At 40.5% G+C, this 20,903-nt stretch overlaps 1 protein-coding gene and 1 long non-coding RNA gene across 8 annotated transcripts in view; both read right to left on the minus strand.

Annotated features, from left to right (window-relative positions):
* The window catches only part of DIDO1 (death inducer-obliterator 1), a 51,089-nt gene extending 34,766 nt beyond the window's left edge, over positions 1-16,323 (minus strand). Inside the window, exons 1-4 of one of the 7 annotated variants that reach the window (XM_062642147.1) lie at positions 16,104-16,323; positions 3,954-4,140; positions 2,173-2,374; positions 10-120 (exon numbers count right to left, since the gene is read on the minus strand). In XM_062642147.1, the coding sequence (XP_062498131.1) occupies positions 10-120; positions 2,173-2,374; positions 3,954-4,118 (478 nt within the window). In that variant the 5' untranslated portion in view covers positions 4,119-4,140; positions 16,104-16,323. Of the gene's footprint in view, positions 1-9; positions 121-2,054; positions 2,375-3,953; positions 4,141-15,385; positions 15,880-16,099 lie in introns of those variants that run through there. The other 6 variants (XM_062642153.1, XM_062642152.1, XM_062642151.1 and 3 more) reach the window with 6 other exon arrangements.
* Positions 16,324-18,507: 2,184 nt separating this feature from the next.
* On the minus strand, positions 18,508-20,510 carry LOC134175771 (uncharacterized). The gene is made up of 2 exons (XR_009969138.1): positions 20,301-20,510; positions 18,508-18,639 (listed from the first exon to the last, which is right to left on the minus strand). It is a non-coding gene; the product is annotated as an uncharacterized LOC134175771 (long non-coding RNA).
* Positions 20,511-20,903: the final 393 nt, after the last annotated feature.

Consider the following 20,903-nt stretch of genomic DNA (forward strand, 5'->3'; position numbering starts at 1 on the left):
AAATCTTACCAGGAGAACTATTTTCCATGTTGTCAGTATTAGATTCAGATTCTAATGACACTGGCTGCGAACTTACAGCTTGTTCCATAGTATGGCCACCACTGTCCACACCCTGAAATGCTGAAGAAAAACATAAGGTTCAAAACTCAGATTCAAAAATACTCATAGCTTAAGTAACTATTACATATTCTGATGTAATCTACATATTGTTATTGTAACAAATAGTTACCTCGAATTTCAAGCCACTAATAGTCACTGAATAGCAACAAAAAGTTGACTGAATCCCTTCAAAGTACTTAGCTGAATATATGGGTCTGGACACTATACTAACATACTTTATTAAATAGCCTTAGGACTTGTGATATCTCTGATATTTCCTAATACTTCTCAATGGTATGAAACGCTTCCCTGGAGTTTGGGGAAAAACCTCCAGCAGGTCCACTCCTTACATGGACACAGGAACCACTTAAGCAGTAGTGGGAAAGAGCAAAGAACAGAACAAGAAGTCATCCAAACAGACAGTACAGGCAGAGTTACTGCTTTAAAGGTGAGGATGGCATTTGATACCAGTAATATTTTCTGCTGATAACTTACAGGAGGTAAGAAACAAGGTAGAAACACCCATCAGTTTAAAGGAACTGCTGTTTAGGGAACGCAGAGTTAGCCAAAGAGTGAGGTTTTGGATTTTAAACAAAATGTAAAAACCAGAGAAATACTCCAGTCTTCCTTGATAAAATAAACCAAGTCTGTATCCTGACTAACAGCTTAGCTGCTATTTTTCAGTTGTTTCAGAAACACTGGTGGGTATTCACGATAAGGCAACATGCTTTCCCTTCGTTATTTCTCTAGCACGGTTTATTTGGATAGAAAAAAATATATAGACAAGAACAACTTATTCTCAAACATAAAAGCTTGTGTGGAATGAAATCTGAGAAAGGCTGCTCCTTGCATGGTTATTTACAAAAAGGTTTTCAGCCTGTATGATCTACAGGAGTGACCAATGAGCCATACAGGAAAAAGAAAGCAACTGTGCTGACAATCAGAACCCTTTTTTTCTCTGAAGTCTTTCCCAGTGTACCAGGAGACTCTCTTATTTGAGAGCAGCAAATAACAGGAAAAAAATATAAGATCTGAGGCTGCATTCTGAGTAATTCAGGAATAACATGACCATGGATTGAAGTTGGTATTACATCATGGTGCACTGCTTTAAAAGAGTTGCATGTCATACAAATACTCTCCTCAGTGAGTGCAGAAACTGTATTTTGCAGTCATTGCAATTACATTGCTCATATGAAACTATACTATGCAGTAGTAAGTACACCCTGAACTGGGTAAATAGAAACAGCACTTTAAAAACGACAAGAAACATCCCCCAGCTCTCCCCCAAGAGTGTTTTTGGAGTAGTTACATGAATATTCCTGGCTCAAGAACTGCACAGGATAGCCAAAAGGCAACATTAACAACTGCACATATTACACCTACAGGTTTTCACAGACATCCTTTAGTGAGCTTTTCCCAGTCTTGCAGTGTGCACTGGTGATGATAAATGCCTCTTTATTGCACATACTGCAACAGTTGCTTTACTGTTTTGCCTTATCCAAAACCATCTCTCTATAGTGCAATTCCTCTGCTTTCTAGCACTATATTTAACAACGTTACAATAGAAATGTTAACTTGTCAGTGCTACGGAAACATCAACATTCATGGAAATAGGTTAAAAAAATTAACACTTAAGTTGTAACTTAAAAGTCATTTCAGTGAGATACTATAAATGTTGCTGTACAAGCAGCAGACTCCAGAACATCCATTTAATAGCAACTTACTACTTTAACTTTTAATTCTGGATGTTATGCTTAATTTTAAGCCTCTAGGACACAGGTCAAAAGCTGAAACTGCTTCAATCCAGTGGGAAGTTTCGTTAAGTTCCCCTGTAAAACACATCACTAAGTATAGTTTTTTGATAGACACGACTAAAATTATATTCATATCAGAAAAAGGCTGCAACAGAAGTAAGGGAATAAGCCAAAACAGTTCAAGATTACCTCTTTGTTTACCTTGAAAGATGAAGAAATGTTAAAAGCTACAGGAAGAGGTATCCAAATCCTGAGATTTAAATTCCAGATAAAAAGTAAAGAATTAAGAAGTCTCTTCAAAGTCCTCTATATGCTTTACCTGACACAGCATTAGAGGTTTGAATGGTTTCTCCCTGCAGAGCTGAATGACAAGGAGAGCCAGAGGAGGGCAGCAAAGGATCAGAATCATTCAGCATTATCCCTCCAGCACATGCTGAATTCCCCGATTCTGAGGTGCCAGACGGAGTCTCTGAGCTGTCAGCAGGACCAAATCCTAGAAATTCTCCTTTTCCTGCTGCCTCCTGGAGGGGGGGGGGAGAAAGGAAACAAAATCAGTCACTGATGTATTTATGAACTGATCTTGCTATTTTCTGCATAAATTTGGAATTGTTTTGCCTCTATCACTCGTTCTATCACCTTCTTGAGAGTTTTCTACTTTCCAAAAGACACAGAAGCTGGAAGGAAAGTCCAAGTAAACCAATACCACCTCCACCAGATGAGACCTCTGAAATAAATACCAAATATGACTGTACTCTCATCAATTTGATTAGATCCCATTAGGCTTCCAGAACAGCAACAAACCGTAACCAACAAGTCTATCCATTTACAAAGTTTAAAAGCATTCCAAGAGTGAAATTTAGTAGTGTGCAATGAAACTGCAGAAATGCTTTTAAACCCTATCAGCATGCTCAAGGTTACAGTAGGCAAGATTTACCAGTTTGTACTAAAGACATCTGCAGAAGACACCTGCAGCTTTGAGGATTTAAATCCAAGTGACTACTTGGTGATTTTGTAATAAAAGTACTAAAAATTTATAGTTGAGCTTCAGAATTAAGAAGAATATTCCTTATTACTGTTCTTTTCACAAGTAAGGTTTGCAATATAGAACATTTCAGAAGCTTTATTTCAAGGACAGCAGATTCTATCAGTAACAATAAAGCTTCCCAAAAAGCAACCCTTGGGAACCATCTCAAAATCACAGGGAATTCCTTTAAAGCACCTGAACCAGAGCAAATGGATAGTCCAGGGGTCCCAATTGATGTGCAGAATGGCAATAGAACATCAACACTGACTGCCTGCTTCTAAGCAGGTGAGCTTGGATAATGAGTAGGTTTTAACCCAAGGTAGTCTACCAAACTACAAGAACACTGGAAAAGAATCTGGAAGGAAAAGGAGGACCAGATGGACAGGATAGAAAATGTCGCTTTTGAACTGGCCTGTAAAATACTAGTGAGAACATAAGAGCAATACTGGACAGTCTGCATGTTGTGTTCTGCCATTAAAAGATGCAGTACTGCCACAGAAGGTGCAGGGAATGACTAAAACATTAGTAACTCTCAAAGGAGTAAAAACTGGGAGAGTTTAAGAACAGATTAGATAATCCTTCACAGACATGCCAATACACATGGTCTTTTCTTTTTAAAGGACACTTTTGTTCCCTCCAAATCTCCCAAGCCCCCAGCTCTTAAAGCATCTTTGCTGTTTAGGAATACTTTTTATTTCCTAAGGAATGATTGTCTCTAGGTGCTCACCAATGCCATGTCACTGTTCCAGAAATAAAGAGAGAGGAAAAGACAAATCCCTCCCAGATCTAATTTCCATCAGTGGATCACTTTACTATTTCATGAACAGTAAATCTCAGAATTTGCATGACTGTGGCAAAGAAGAATTAAGAAAAACATCATGGGTCTGCAGCTAGATCCACATCAGGACTTCCTTCCCGTGGACCTTCTCTACAGGGGATTATGTACATTATGAACATTCTTTCCCTCAGCCAACTGTTCCCACTCCAGAGAGAGAAGGAAACGAGCAACAAAAAGAAGGCAACAGAATAAACTACTTTTAAAGACCCTGGTGCTGTTGTTTCATGGCATTGAATACCTGCTCTAATAAATATTTTGCTTCATTGTCTGGATCAGTGATTATATCCTGGGAATCAGTCACTGATGGCTGAAGACAGTCTGAGTTTAAAGTGTCTTCTTCCACGCTGCTGTTCTGCAATAACCTCTCAATCTCCCTGTTCAGAATCTCCAACTGATCACACATCACGCAATTTTAAGTGATAGGCCTATGGGAAGAGGGAAAGTCAGCTGAAAACTTCTTGTTCAGCTCTAATATTAAGCTATGAAACAAACTCTAAAACAGGCAAAACAAAGTGCATCCTATGAGTAACTTATCCAGTAACATTTGAAAGGAAGAATTGTCCAAAGGATTGCCTTCACAGCGCACAATTATGTATTGGTGCATTCAAGGTCTTGTCTTCAATGCACTCTTTACAATCACATTTCAGCTGCAGAGCTGATACCACTAAAGAATTCCTAACGCGGAATTGGGATCCTCCTCTTCTCAGGAGACGTTCTGGCTCGTTGAACGGAATCCTTTATACAACGGTACTCATACCCCACCCAGTGGCAAAGCTGCACAGTGCAGTGTACAGTTCTGATTTAACATGAAATAGCATTTTTAACAGAAGTAATAACTGAAACCCAAGAGATCCTATGCAAGATTCTATGCATGCTGGTTTGCATGTTATCTCATCATTATTACCTATAGAAAAAACTTTAACAGAACTGCAATTTGAAAATAATCAAATTTGAGAGGTATAAAAATCCAGTACACTTAAAACACTGCAATTACAGTCCCCTACATTTGCTGTAACACTCTTAGTTGTTCCTTATTATCATTCAGTGTCTCCATTTTTTCCTCCCCCATTTGGTCCAAATTATTTTTCTTCATTAAAAACAGAGGAAGATTCAAGCTTATTTTACATAAATCTGCTTTTATAAAACTGCATTTTAATATACTTAAATGACTAGAAGCAGCTGAAAAATCAAATAGCATCAACATATGAAAGTACAAAGCCTTAACTCAATTATAATTTGCACTTCAAATGTTCTAAGTGCCTACAAAAATATTTACTGCAACATAAGGCAACTTTGGAAGTCTTCAAATATCTGCTTCTCTTCCAAACTCAGTATGATTTTTTGCTCATTTTGCTCTCAAGTTCACTATTCAACCTAAGCTGAAGCAGCAAACTGTGGTTATCTTGTTTTAAAGGAGCTGAAGATCCTTTGTGATGAAATTAACCTTATACCTCCTAATGCAGTAATCACATTTCTGAAACTGCAAGTTCAGAAACTGAAAACCCTTGCAGTTCCCCTAATGGCCGACTACCATCAGCATCACCCTGCCTTTCTGCCACATCTCTTTTAGAAAGGATACTATATACCTCTGAAAAACGATGCAAGGATCTCTATAAATGACAGTATAGAAAGGCAAAATAATATCAAACATACATACTGTTGCTTATCAAAAAGCTCAGGGTTTGCTTTGGTTAACAACCTCTGTGGTAAGCAATTACCACAGTGAAAATGCATAAGCTCTTAAGAGCAACTATTAAGGAAGTCAGAAACATAAATCAAGAGTTTCTTACATTAAAATTCCCTTCTCCCCTTAGAGATGAAGCAAGCTTTGCCAATACAAACCCTAGCTTGATTTAAATGGTTACACAAGATAGGCAGCAGGTCCCCTTATGAAATCCATGTTTATGAACGACAAAGAACAAAATACAGCCCTGACACTACTTGGGCTGCTACTGTCCTGCTCCCTTCTCCTGTGCTCAGTTACATGGTCTATGCCACATCTGTCACAGCTCCGACAGTCACCAGGCTTCTTAGCAAACACTCAGCAGAAAATGAGCCCACCAAAGAGTGGGCCAAAGGATAAAAATAATGATCATTAGAACCAGCATAAAGACATTCAAGAACAGGGATGGAGAACACAATCCCCTCAAGCAGGATGAGCTGGTGTAGCACCATGCTGCCATCTCACTCAACATGTGCACACCATCATCCACGTAGCATGTGTCCATCAGGTCTCAGCCAACAGGACTTTAACTGCCCCCTCAAGTCAAGGTTCTGTTTTAATCTTATGAACCGTAATAACAGAAGCATTCCAGTGAAACAGAACAGTCACTTATCAGAAGTGGAGCATAACGCTGCTGCACAGTATCTTCAGATAGAATATTCAGCCAAGAGAAGAACATTCCGGGTTTCCCTCCCTCCCCAGTGTTTTGCAGATAAAATGTTCCGGTTTTCTCAGAACAAGTTCAGCACTTGAATTCATTCTGGACCTACAGTACAGAAGCAGCTGAAGAATCAAAGTATCCTACTCAGGAAAAAACTATCACAAGCTTTTAATTCCAACACAACTATTCTCAAGCAACGACAAACCCAAAACCCCTGGGCTGCCCACTCTCTAAGATGACAGGGGCCATCACCCACACCAAATATCCCTGTAAACCCATGTGGTGTTAAGTAAATACACCTTGAAGAAATTCCAGAGGAGCTCTCAGCAGTTAATTTAACATGAGACAGAAAAGATACTCCCAAATTCCAAATCCTGCTACTGCAATGCCACTTGTTCACAATCACACGTTAAAAATCTATCCTTAGTTAAACATTAACAACAGAAAGCTTGTACTCTCACTCCATTTTTCTTTATCCCTCTCCCATTCAGGCAAAACCTCAAGAAAAGCATACTTCTATTGAGGGCCGTCTCTGTAAGCCAACAGCTCATACAAATCTCAGGCAAAAGAGCAATTATCCATGCCAGTAACACAGGGCTGAGAGGTGTTAACTGCAGGACATGCAGCTTAGAGACACCTGGATCTGCTGATGCTGACTTCATTAAGTCCTTTTTAAGACACCTCAATATAACATCTTAAGCTGATGATGACAGAGAAAAGCTTTTAAAGAACATAAATATTTCCTGCTCTTCTTGTGTTTATATTTTTAGACAAAGGCCAATTCAACCAGTTACCAACAAATACACATTCAAGCAGTGTCTCCACTGTTATTTTTTCTCTCATTTTCCTTATCAGGTAATAAGACATTCAGTGGCTCCACTGACTGCAGAAAGATTTAGTCTTTTCTAGAACTTACTATTTTAACTGCATTAAGAATTCCTGCCTCAGTTAACTGGGAAGACTTCACTCTAAAAAAGGATCTTGAAAGACAGCTTAGTAATAAAACCTTTTAACATGAACTAAAAAAACACAAACCCAAAAGAAATAATTTCACCTTTATCTGAGGACTGAGCTAAAAATAATCTGTCAGAATTGAGGGTAAATGTCTCCATTTCTGCTTAACCAGCAGTTATATTTAGCTTTCTGAGGATCCTATATGAAAGACCAATGATCTTTATCCTGTCATGAATGTTAATTCTCATTGTCAACAGCTGCATGATGAAACACGCTGCACCTCATTCCATGTTCTTGGATGTCAGCACTCTTCAATATTCAGTTTGCTGCAATCTGCACAAGTGCTGGTATCTCATTATTCAGAGGTTACACAAGCACCTTGCAGGAATACTTAAGTTCTCTTATCCCCTACCCATTCTAAGAACTCTACAGAAGAATGTCTTACTGAAGCTCAAGTTAATGTTTTAGGTACGTTTTGGAAATTCAGTGGCCACTGCCCAACAAGAAGACAGAAATCAAGACCACTGTGGCCAACATAATGTTCTGCCAACAAGGTTTATAATGAGAGAACCAAACACAGTTTGCACTTGAAAAGAAATTCAAAGTGTAAGTCTTACACCTTCTGTCTTTCAAAAGCAGGTCTCATACATCAGTTACCAGTTTCATCTCCATGTCCTGACACAGCCAATGTCAGTATTGAATATACTGGCTTCAGTTTGAATTACTTGTAACTGGCCTCTAGGTATAACTCCTTTGAGTTTCTTCAGAATTAAAAGACTTGACATGCAACATATTTGGCTAGAGCTAAATTATCCAGGACAGGTTTCTTAAATATCAAAGAAACTGCAGGATGTTATAAACAGGAGAGAAAGCATCCTTTCCAGAACATTGTAACAGTGATTCCAATCACAACCGACACTGTCTGCACATTTTATTCCCTATGGAAGATGAACTGGACTTGGCCAGTGTTAAAAAATTCCTAATAAGCAAATATGTTAATATCACATGGAAAAAAAATACTGACTTAAAACTCATACAAGGACATAATTCCTGATGCAAATAAAGAAATGTTGGTATGGCTTAGCTGATGCTATTCTCACTCAGAAGACTGATCCCATTGAAAATTACTTTGCACCCCTGTTTATCAAAGATGACATCTGGGAAACCTGCACGTTTGACAGAGCAGCGGCAAAACTAATCCCTTGCATCAACAAGCATTACAAAAGCAGCCCAAACGAAGCCAGCAGGGCAAAACCTACTTTATACATAAATGAGCAGTTCCATTCAGACATGGACAAAAGGTGCAACCCACTGGCCCCCAAGGACAGCAGGAAGCAGGTTCTGCACTAGAACTGGAGAAGCCCTGTACAGCCGAGGCTGCAGCGCAGCTCCTCCATCTGTTCATCTTTGAGAGATGCAAGAGCTATTGACTTACATGAGAAGGGAGAGAAAAATCAGATGACCAGGTACAACTAGCATACAGTCTTTTATTTTCATATATAACATATCTACTGTTTACTGATTTAAGTATCTTCCTTCCGAAAGAAAGAAAACACCCTTCAGAAAGTTATGAAATGGGAATGCTGTGACAAGAGAGAGTGAGAGAAGACACAGTTGTATGGCTCAAGTATAGATAAGGGGAGATGGAAAAAAATCATTGGGATCCTGAACTCCTCCCTACGCCCCAAATAATTTACTCTCTCACTACTAGACTGCTATAGGTAAGGCACAGTTCAAAGTCAGGAGTCCAAGCATCCCTGGTAAATGCAAAGATTTTATATCAGAAGCTGCTTACATTTGAAAGATCGTGTTAAAAACAGAATCTGCATAAAATCAAAGTATTTCAATGCTTACAGTTAGAGCTACAACAGAAAAATGCTACAAGAACTGTACTACTGGTCTGTAACTGCTCTGACAACCATTAAATACACTACATTAGTTCCAAGATTATAAACAAATCCACCATCTCATATACCCACAACACTAATAACTTACAAGTGGCCGTTAATTCCTTCCTATTCAGAGTCAGTACATGATTGCCATTTAAAAACTTCACACATTAAAAAGCCTTGAAATTTGCATGAAGTAGATTCAGTAATACATTAATTCAGTAATACCGCCACATTCCTCAGAAATGAGCCATCCCAATTTAAGGAATGTGCACTCTTCTTAAATACTGCATGAAGCAGTTATAATTTCAGGCAAATATTATCAGTGCTACAGAGCCAAATTAGGACAAAGCATCACCAGGATCTAGTTTCAAGGTAGCTTTTAATATCAGAATAGCATTTCACCCCCAGATGCACATGATATTAATCTGTCAGGGATATCACCACTGACATCTACAGTAGAGTCTCACATTCCATCCTTTCACTCAGACCTGCTGCTTCCCTCACCTTCCCACGTCTCTTTACAAAGACAGGTTCTAGCACTTGTAAAGCCTCATTTTTCTGCGTTCAGTGGTACCCCATCTAAGCTCCTACCAAAAGTAATGGAAAAAAACTGACTGAAGCGGCATGGGAGATAAGGCTCCCTCTGGATAGATATGGCTGCACCAGACAACAGAAAATCGGCATCCTCTGGTAGAGATAAATGTCTGATGGTACCCGTATTGCAGGATTCTCCAATGCAAGGGAAAAGCTCGCCAGGGACACCTCAGCACACAAACATGATCAGATCTCCCAGCGGAATGCTGGGGGCATTAATTCAGAGGCTTCTGCACCTCTTTTGAGCCCCCCCCCCCCCCCCCCCCCCCCCCATCTCCCTGGCATTTTACCAAGAAATCTTTGAAGGTACCGTAAGACCCTGTGGTGTTGTGATGTGGTTTCACAAGGAACTCAGTAATGTCTGTCACTACCACCCTTCTACCAACAGACACCCCTGGAAACTCAGATTGACTATTTCAATGATGTTTTGTGGTATGCAGGCTTTCTGACTTTAAATGCAGCTGCTTTTTTATTTGGCATTGAAAACTTACTTCAAATGTCCAGTAAATGGTGCAAAACACTTGTCTTGGTATTGGAGAACCTATTAAGCGCACACTCACGATACCAAGTACCATCAATTTGCAGTGCTGACGCCAATCAGCTACTGAGATTTAAAATGCAAACATCAATCACTCTTTTTATTTCCAGAGATGCAGAAACAAGTGTTCAATTCTCTTCCAGATTTCTCTCTCACGACAAATAAGACGAAATACATTTATGATTTCACAAGACCACTTTCTTCCGCTTGAGAATGGTACTGAAGAAACAGTCTTAACAAAAAATGAACTTGACAGCTTACTTCTTAGAATCATTAAGGAAATAATTAATTTTAAGAACCTAAAGAGCTTCCCTTAGAAACAATAAATACAATCACTTGGTCTCTGTACTTTAAATAATAAAGATATTAATCCTTAAAAATTAAAATGTATTTGGTAGCCCATTACTATAAACCCTCTCTACTGTATGTCTGAAACGAATACATACTCCCTTCTCCACGGTTTCTGTCAGGCTACCTACTTACCTTATGTGGGCCTCATAAGAAGGCCACTGCCTCACATGGTGGAAAACTGCACATACAGGACAGGACAGCAACCCTGCATGCTTGCAGTGAATGAGGGACCTCCTGAAATTGTGGAATTCAATATGTGTGATAGAGCCACACTACCACGCACATACAGACAACTAGTGCACAGCAGCAGTCACAAAAGACAATGAACAGCTCCACAGAATGTAATGACTCCCAGCAAAAATGCATGAAGTAGCTCTCTGATTTATAGAGAATACACACATACTGGAGTTTATTTTTTGTGTCTTTCAGACTAGAAAATCATCTTCTCAAGCAAAAAATCCTTAAAAATTCTTATCTCAGATTGCATCATAGAGGATCAGAAGAGTCAGAAGTAAGACCTCAAGGAAAGAAGGGATGACCACTCAGCAGAAAGTGCAGCAGAATGAGGACAGCACCAAGTATTACATGTGTATTTTATTCTGGATAAGGAGCAAAAAGTGCTTCTTTGAACCAGAGTGAAGTTCCTACAAGTGAATAGTGATTTCTCATAGAAACATCTGAGGCGCTTTAGCAGCAGGTCCACCAGAAATCTGGCAAACACGAAAATTTTATTTAATGATATACAGGACTATGATCATACCCTACACTACAGATGTTCACTGTCACGACTGCTCAAGGTGAAGGGATACAATGTCTAATCAACAGAGCTGTGCTGGTCCAAGTGCCTTGTACCAGCGTGATTACCCCTGCAAACCTGCACTTTCACCTCAGTCAGTCTGTTTGCAGGGTGGGGTATCAGGTGTACACCATCCTGGTGCAATGGTGGTTTATCAGTGCAGCTACACATATAAGAAGAAAGTTCCAGCAACACACTAGTACAGGCCCTTCCAAGGAGGGCAGCAGTTTCTCTCAGGAGGAAGAGAGACTTTGAAAGTTCATTCAAATTCCTTGAATGAAAAAGGTTACATTAGCAAACAGGTTGCAAAATATCTGCATACATATTAGAGCTTTTGCCAACACAGCTCTGTGAGTAACTGGGAAAAGAACTATAACTGACAACTGTACTAACATAGCTTTAGTAACAGTGCTTAAGACTATGCATATCCTCCAACCCAAAGGCCCATAATCGTGTTCAATGAACAAAATTCACATTCAATTTACTGTTTTCTCCATTTGAGGAAATACTACCTAATTTTAAGGGGAAAGAAAAGTATTATACACATGCCATTGATATTTTCTAGTCCAGAGCTTCATGCGTGCTTAAAACACTATGCACATACACTCTATCGGCTTACTAACAGATTGACAGCTGGCTGTTTTACTACTCCTGTAATACTTTCTGAAGCCTTTATTCACATTCTTCCAAGTAAACTAATCCCATATCTGCCCTAACAATGAAAATTTACCCAAAGACAGCAAAATAAAATTGATTTACTTTTGGTCAGGTTTACTTCTGCTCTCGCAGTCTGAACAGTATGAGCAAAAATGAGATAGCAAACAGACTTTTCTCATTAGGAAAAGTTGTGAGCAGAATCACGAGCAGTGTAGATAGCTCTGATTTTTCTTTCCCCCCTTTATATAGATTAAGAAGAAAGAAGGCAGCTGTCTGTGGTCACAAGCTTAGATTAAAAGAAACAAACATAAGCATCTCTGTAACAAACCCTTTAAAGGCCCCAGCACAGGCCAGTTTTTCACGCCATGGGTCTAAGTTTAGGCAACAGAAATGTCAATTACAAACTCTGACTGTTATTGGATAAACTCAAGATACAGTATCTTTACCATTCCTTTACTGTCACCTTGACTGAAAATATTTTACACGTACATATTACTTATTTGACTAATGTTCAGTGTCTGCTACTGAATCCAACTTCTTCAGCAGCACTGAAAACACATTTTCAGCAACTGCACAGGAAAAAGAAATGCACTTTGGAAAGGTGATTCACACAATCTGGCATTCATCCACTTAAGTACCAAAGAAATGAGCTCTTCATGGTGACTGCTAGGAACACTGCTGTTAACTGAACAGCAACAGTTCAGCAGCTGTTAACTGGTAATGGAATATTCAGAACACTGGGGCTAAATCAGAGAACCTCACAGTTTAACTCTTCAGCAGCTCATAAGCTTGTTTATATTTAAACATGAAAGATGACAATCCTACAACTGTCAGATTTCAGCTTGAATACTTAAACTGTACTTAAAAAATCCCCCTTTTCAAACAGTTTGACACCAACTAGTAAAGCTGTACAGGATTTTTATCAAGTTGGCATTATAACTGTACATAAACTAGCTATACAGCCTAAACTGTTGTACTTAGTTTCTAATTAAACAATCTGTATCCTCTGGCATGTCTAATTCTTGCTGTCAGTCAAAACTGGGTATACAGAAATGGACTCAAAACAACTGCAGGATTATGATTTGACTCCATCAGCACAGCTGTTGAAGAAAAATAAAAATCTTGTGGTTTTATAGTTTTTCCCTTATTTCATTTGTAAAAATTAAGCCAAAATATAACCAGTTACCCTTTTCATTCTTATTCTAACAAAAAGGCTTCATTAAATAAAGTAAAGCGAATAAATTTATCTACAAAATTTAGTGAAGCACAGTAACTACAGCACACCCCCATGCTATTAACAATGCAGTAAACAGTTCAGTTCCCAATTTTGGTTGGCGTTTACTGTGAGAACACACATAACGCACATTTAATCTTTGTTTCTTACTCCCTAACTGGAAATCTAACATTTTTCTTAACCTCAAAGTCTATGAATGCTAGAGACATCTACCGCCATTAGTACCTGTGAAGTTTTCACTGATTTCAGAAGCTGTATTAGATAATAACCTAACAGTAGTACAACCCTTGTAACTCACAGTTGTTGAAGATTCTCCTAGTGGGGAGACAGGCCTGACAGCACACAAAAAGCACAACCAGCTCTTACATAAACTAGCTAAATCTTATGTATATTAAATATCCTTATCTCCTTAAATCTTCTACCACTGTCCTACTATTTGCAGCACTACGACACTAGGCAGAGAAAGTGCACCAGAGAATAATACTAGTTTAGATAGGCATTACCACAACCACCTAATCTTACTCTTACCTAGTACAGACCCTTCTTCCATCTTTATCGGTTAAACCTGATAAAGTCTCAGCCTAACCCCTGTAATCCTTGCCCTTGCTCTCCCCACTTACTATTTGTAGCTGAAGTTTCAGGCTGTATAGAATTAAAATCCTACAGTTTTAAGTTACAACTCTGAAGACAATTACTATTTTAAGTAGGAAACAACATAACCTACTACCAGAAAATCTTAGTGGTGAAGCAGGATTAAGTAGAACAAACTGTCTTTTGATGAGTCTCCTAGACACTGAAAAACTCCTATTTACTACTATGGACTCAGACAATTCTATTAACATTGCTTTTGGGAGTTTCAGGGTTGGTTGGTTTGGGTTTTGTTAAACTCAAAAGACACATAGGGTGCGAATTACATGTATCATTTCATATTTGAACAGTTTTAAGGTCTATATTTTGTCATGTACATGCATTTGCAAGCTTCATTTGCACACCAACAGAAATCAACTAAAATATAAATACCTTCAGAAAACCAAATACCACAGAAACGTTGTAAAAAAAAAACATTATTTAAATGCTTTATATTAAATATATATAATATATATATATAAAAAATATATTAAATAAATGTATTATTTAAATCAACAGTTACTCGATTTGCAAATCACCAGGGTCATGTGGTCTCCAAGCAGGCTGAAGGTTAACATGAGCCTTTACTCTTCCACCAAAATGCATTAAACCACATTTTGGAGCAATGTTTCTGCAGCCATCAAGGGAAAAATAAATTTAAGGCCCAAGTGAAGAGCTATTTTGAGTGTATGTCTATATTTATTCCTATAGAAAGTTCCAAATGTCAAAGAACAGTAACAAGCAGCTGGCATACATAAAAGTGGAGCACAACCCAAAATATCTATTACAATTAACACAGTATGTGCTACACTTGTGCAGTAACTACACATTATCATTTGTCATTGACCAGCAATTAAAGTGCTTGAACAACTTGTATATTTTGTTTGTAGAAGTAGCAACGACACAGTCGAAGCTAAACCAATTCAAATTGCCACTTACAAGAAAACTGGATAAAACAGAAAGACAAAAAAAGCAAATTCTCATCAAATAAAGGAAAATATAGCTGAGTAGCAGCTGCCAAAGAATTTACTTAAACAAGGCTGTGCTGATTCAGTATTCAAAAGAGCTATTTCTGCAAAAAAATCTTAAATAGCTCGAGGGGGAATAACCAGGGAAATCAGGAATACTATATACATCCTTTGAGTTAAATAAAAGAAATCAGCATTTTTTTGTCTCCCTGAAGTTCCTAGAAGGAAAACATGAGAGCAAAAACTGTATGTTACACTGATTTGCATTACTGACCATACAAAGAGCAGGGAGACTAACACACATGCGTTTTGTAACACGTTTAAAAGATTTAAGGTTCCTTCCAAGTTAAAAATGACAAGCTAAAACGGTAAGATCTTCTTAACCCACTACTAAAATATAGGTATCGCTTGGAGGTATACACTGAAAACTACTTAATTGTATGAAACAATATTTGGTCAGCATCAAAGAACGGCTTTCGCAAGCCAAATGAGCAGCTCCAAACTACCATCACCTCCAAGACACAGTGGTTCAGTACATTAGCACAAGGGATGGGGAACAGTTATTGACAGGGTATTGGTATTTAAAGCCAGCCAACAATCCCTACTGTCTAAAAATCCAACCCCTCCTCTTTTCCCCCACAGGAGTATGATAAAGTTCCACTTTTCCTGTTTAACTCACCAATAAGGAGATCCCTTCACCGCCCAAAGATAACAGCCATCACCTCGGGGTAGGTGAGTTCTAAGCCCACCCTCCGAGGGCCCCCAGCCCCAACATTGAGTTCCGGGGTTGCCAGCGGCGTGCGCTACCCCCGCCCCAACAACCCCGCAACCGGTACTAGGGCAACGGTGGAACAGAACGGGAAAGGCGGTTAGAGTAGGTCCTGACGTTACGGAGAAGCTCGCCGGTGTCAGCTTGATTATGGCGTCGATCGCCTCAGAGCACACCCGTCCTCTCTCTCCTTTTTTCCCCCCCAACATGGAGGATCCCGCCTTCCAGCCCGCTCCGCCCGGGGAGGGCGTCCTCTCCGCTCCGGCCCAACCACGTTATGAGCTTACGGGGCGGCGGCTCTCAGCGTCCTCCGGGGCCCCCGCATTGAGTCGCCGACCTCCTCTGGAACCGGGCCAGGCCTCCGGCGTGCCCGCGCCCTGCAGCCGCACCGACGGTCCCCCTGAAAACAGGCCGCGCCGCCCGCCGCTGGGGTCCCTGGGGCCGCCCTGACCCGCACCACCCGCCCGCCTCCATTTTATAGTCCGAGCCCAAAGGCGTCCAGGCCGGAGGAGGCGGCCGCCCCTTTGCCGCGACCTCTCCGCCGCAGCGGCGAGCCCCGCTCCCCTTTCTCCTCCCGTCCCGGTGCGTTCTCCGGCTGCTTGCCGCCCTCCTTTCCTCACTCACCGCGGGGAGGGGGTGCGGGGATCTCTCTGCCGCCGCGGGTCTCAGCCGAGCCGAGCCGCCATTTCCTCTTCGCAGCCGCGCCAGAGCGCTGGGCGGGGGCGCTCCTCCCCCGCTACCATAGAGACCGAGAGGGCGACCGACGGCTTGCCTAGAGCGCTTCGCTTTGCGCACGGCTCCCGGAGGACTTCGGTTGGAGGCGGGCCCGCGCGCCCCCTGGCGAACGGGCGGATGGGACGCAGCCCCGCCCGCGCTTCCCGCCGGCCGCGCCCGTGCTCCCCACACGGGAGGCGGGAAGCTCCGGTCACCTCAGGGCTTCCTCCGCAGACCGGTTCTATGGCATCCACAACGCCTGCTCCCGATTCCCATACCTAAAATACGGGGTGATCTTACCTCGCAGAACCCCGGCTGTATTCCTGAGCGAAACTGCACATTAACAGCGCTAAACACCGTTTTGTTCGCAGTGACCTCTCGGAGGAGAAGCACAGCTTCGTGACAGGATTAATATGGCAGAGGAGCCCCTCTCCTGCTTGCAACGAGCTCCTCCGTGCTGCCCACCTGTGCGTGCTCCCTTGGGGTTTGGTTTATTCCTATTTTACCTGTTTTAAAGAATCAAACAGCAATTGCTGCAGTAGTGCTTTCCTCTGCATCCAGGTTATGGAAGTTCAGTGATCAGCTCATCCACCTCATGGAGGTTTTTTCGCTTTTAAAAGGGTCAGGCTACCCAAAAACCTCCAGGATCCAAGCTGCTATACATATCTATAAACAGTTAATTCCCATTTACATGTTTTATTTCTATTGCCATCATTTGTGATATTAACGACCTGCAGTTTACAGTCAGTGAGGGGTTTACGGCAGCACCTATGAGGCCTGACTTGGACACCTGAAGAGCCTTTCAGGCAGCTGGAAGTGAGGGGTTTGGCTTTTTGACTGACCCTTATACTGCACATTTTCCCTCATGGGTTGATAACATTGATTTCAGCTGGCTCCCAGACAGGTACAGTGTTTGCTAAAATGGATTTAAGGAATGAAAACATGAGGAAACACACACACTTTGCATGAATTCTGTGGAATTACAGGATTCCATCAAATAATTTGCATCTTTTAGAAGCCTACATTCTATACAGGTGACTTCTGGTGCTAAAAGCTCAGGATAATGTTGGAAAAGGTACTATTAGCACAGTCAGCCTCTTTCTCCATCTGTGAAACTGGGCAGTATAAATACTTACTTTACATAGGAGCACCAAGAAGTAATCTCCCTGCCCCGCCAATGGATTGCTGTGCAAAAGTACAAGACACAAGCAGAGTTTGATTTTCATTCTGCAGGTACAATAAACGAAAAGCACATGGAAGGGAAATACCTTATGTTTTGGTAGATCAAGCTGCACTGTGATTTATGCCCTGGCAAAAGCTAAAACATGTTGTTAATGGACAAATTTAACATGTAGGGAGTGCTCAAACCCAGGAATTACACACCAAGGGAAAGGGAGCATGCAAAACATGGAATTGCACACCACAAGTGAAAAGGGGATGCCCGCGATAAGGGGATCCAGCAGTGAAACAGGTATTACGTTCCCCTTACATATATTTGGCAAGAGGCTTACACCATCTTAACATAATACTGATTCACTTTGCACACCCAGTGAATACCATCCAAACCACATTACAATTTCAAGACCAAGTCAGAGTTATCTACCTTTGCTGACTAAACACCTGCTAAGGGTACCATTAGCACCTCAAGTTTTTTCCCTTCCCAATATTTTTTCCTGTAAAAGCCTCATTTCCCTTAATTTAGGACGTTTACTCCTGGGTTACTGCCCTGAATCTGCACTGTCCTGGCAGCAAAGCAGAAGTAGCTTTTATTTTGTTTTAGGCCTCCTCACATATAACATGATGATAGTCTAACTGGTTTGAACTGAAAACACTGCTGGGAAATCTTAATAGAGATTAATGACTATCAATCAGCTTCTAAAAAAGTCTAGTAAGCACCTTGTCCGCCTTTCCTTAAACACAGCAAAAGCTTATGCTGAGGCATCAATAACTCCCTCGGCACTAACTTTCCATGAAAGAGATGGTCCCCTTAGATCTGGGTTGTCATTTCTGCTCTCACACACACCTTTCCCTTCACCAAGACAGCAACCGTCTCCAGTTTTTGAAGATGCAAAGCGCTTCAACATAATACTTACTTTAACACTCACCCCTTCTCTCAATTCTTCCTCACTGAATGTTCTGGTGAGCAAATTTCAGCAGCCAGGTAAAAACTAGAGACAGAGGTAGCCCATGAAAAGAGTAGGAAGAGGGAAACAAATGAGCAAGTTCTCTCCATCTCTGGTATTTTTAACAGATACTTGATCATTTTAGGTCAGAAGAGACCGATTTCTGTTGGTTGTGCCTCAGTTCTACCTCCTTCTTTATGGAAAAAGGCCTCCATCCCTGGAGTTCAGCACAGCACTCAAAACAGATATGTCAGATGTCAAAGTAGTGTACGTTCTGGGTCCTTGATTCTCCAAGGCTCCTGATATTTCATTTGTTGCAAAGACTGAATGAACACAGAGAAACACCTTACTGAGGGTTAATATTATTCACAGAAATAAAGCAATGCCCTGTCATCAGACAGAAACTTGCAGATATTTTTTACCTCCAGTTCCAGGTAAACTCCATCCCCTCCCCCCCCCCCGTGCCTTTTTCTGCAGGGATTTTTGTGAGTGCTCCAGGAATTACTGATCTTGGGTTGGAATTCACTCAACTCCAAATACCAGTCATCAAAATGGCATTCTGAGATTAGGGTTTGTCAAACCCTAACTCATGTAAAAAAATCTAGAAATTGTGCTGAATTACAGTAGTTACTTTTCTTTTCATCTCGATTTTGTAGTCTTTCATCTCGATTTTGTAGTCTTACCCAAAAATTCCACTTTTCATGTTATACCTGCCCTCATTACCGTAAGATTCTTATAAGATTGTGGCATATTGAAACCATAGGATAATTTCCTGAGAACAAAGTAGTTTATTTCCAGACATTTTAATCTAACTTTGTACTCAGAAGTATCCTGCAAGGTTTTCCCCAAGTAATAAAAGACAGGTTTGGTTCCAAATCTGGGGAGAATGTGAGGGGTTTTTAACAGAATCAGGTGCTAGTGCTAGGAAAAGAGGGAATAATGTAGGAATTGCTGCAAGCTTTGTATCTTCCTACTCCCTTCTTAATTTTGTAAATCTTAACAAAGAAAAGCCATGCAAGATTGGTATTTCCAAATCCTTAAGTATTCCAAGTTATGAAGCAGAGGGAATAAAAGCATTCATCTACATTAAAGACAGCCATGGGTATTATACATGGAATGATCAAACATTTATTCAGTGAGATACAAGTTAAAGAGGGAAATACAGAAGGTCACAAGGCAGCTTTCTATCAGGGGTTGTGTAAATGTGTCATTTATTACTCAAGAATACTGCTCAGTCCCCCAAACATGCAGAGATTTCATTACACCCAGAGCATTAGCAGAGAAACAAAAGGCCTGTATCAAGATAAAGGCATAACAGCTCTATAAGGTTTTTTAATATACTGAGGATTTTATCACATTGGGCTAATGATGCCATCAAAAAAAGGTGTCACTACCAGTAGTACTATTTAGCAGTATTTAACTGCATAAAAACAATTCATGCATTAGAAAGTCACTTTGTTTTCAGACTCAGTAAGAAAACACTACTATAGTAACACGGAATGTGGTTGTTGCAACTGAAGTTGTTTTAACTCCTTTTCTCTCAAATGAAAGGCCAGTTTCCAAAATTTGATGTTAACAGAAACATCAAAAAACTAGGGACAGCATATTAAAGGAAGAGAATGCATCTGGCCACCATATTCTGCTCAGAAACACTGCAAACTTCTTTTTGTTAACATTATGGTCAGAAGAAATGCCAACTCCTACAAATATAAGGAAAATCCCAAACAACAAACTGTACTTCATGACAAGCAAGCCCACAACTCAGGAGCTGCTTTCAGCCCATTCTTACTCTTTGTTAGCTCAGGAAGAACAAAGGAGGAAAAGGAAACCTCTGTTGCAGTTGGTTGGACTTCTCAGCTTCTGGAAAACCATGTACCAGCACCTCACAGTCAAGCATGAAACCAAACAGCAGCTCACACATTTTTACCTTACTTATTCATTACATTACTCTACTTACTAGAAAACAATGATACCTATTTGTTACCTGTAAACAGCAATCGTGGCTATGAACTACGCTCTGTTGCCTCCTCTCTTGTTAGGGGTATGTCTCCCTCTATTGACAAGTCAGGAACCCCTCCTGGAGAAGGGCACCTTTACCCTCTCTCCCTCTTTATGGAAGTCTCGTGAGAAACTCCACCTTTTAGGGAGGAGCTAACAAGAACCAAACTAAGGCAAAGCCAGCTTTGCAAGCCCACTGGTTTATATTTCCCAACAAGTCAAATTAATTGAGATTAGCTTTTAGGGTAAAGCCTGAGGAAGAGCCCTCTCCAATCAACAGGGATACTTGCCAGCTGTAGTGTGCTTTGTCACAGCTAATAGCATCTGTTACTAAATATTTGAAGTCCTTTGACCACCATTTTGTGTTGTTTATAAACTTGGTGCTTTGCTTGGGGAGGTAAGTTAAAATAATAAAGTCATTTCATTGCGGATTTTCTTGGTTTCAATCTAAGAACAACTGTAATCAAAGTGAGTTTGACTGGCTTTGTTTTGGTTGTGCTTTATTGGGCAGTTACAAAAACAAGAGTGGAAAATGAGTGAAAAGGGCAAAGCTGAAGCATAGCTAATAGAAATGAGTTTCTGATTTAAA

Source organism: Pezoporus occidentalis, unplaced genomic scaffold, assembly GCF_034315485.1.
Source record: "Pezoporus occidentalis ecotype Australia unplaced genomic scaffold, CSIRO_AGI_Poc_V1 ctg70, whole genome shotgun sequence".
Classification (NCBI taxonomy): Eukaryota; Metazoa; Chordata; class Aves; order Psittaciformes; family Psittacidae; genus Pezoporus; species Pezoporus occidentalis.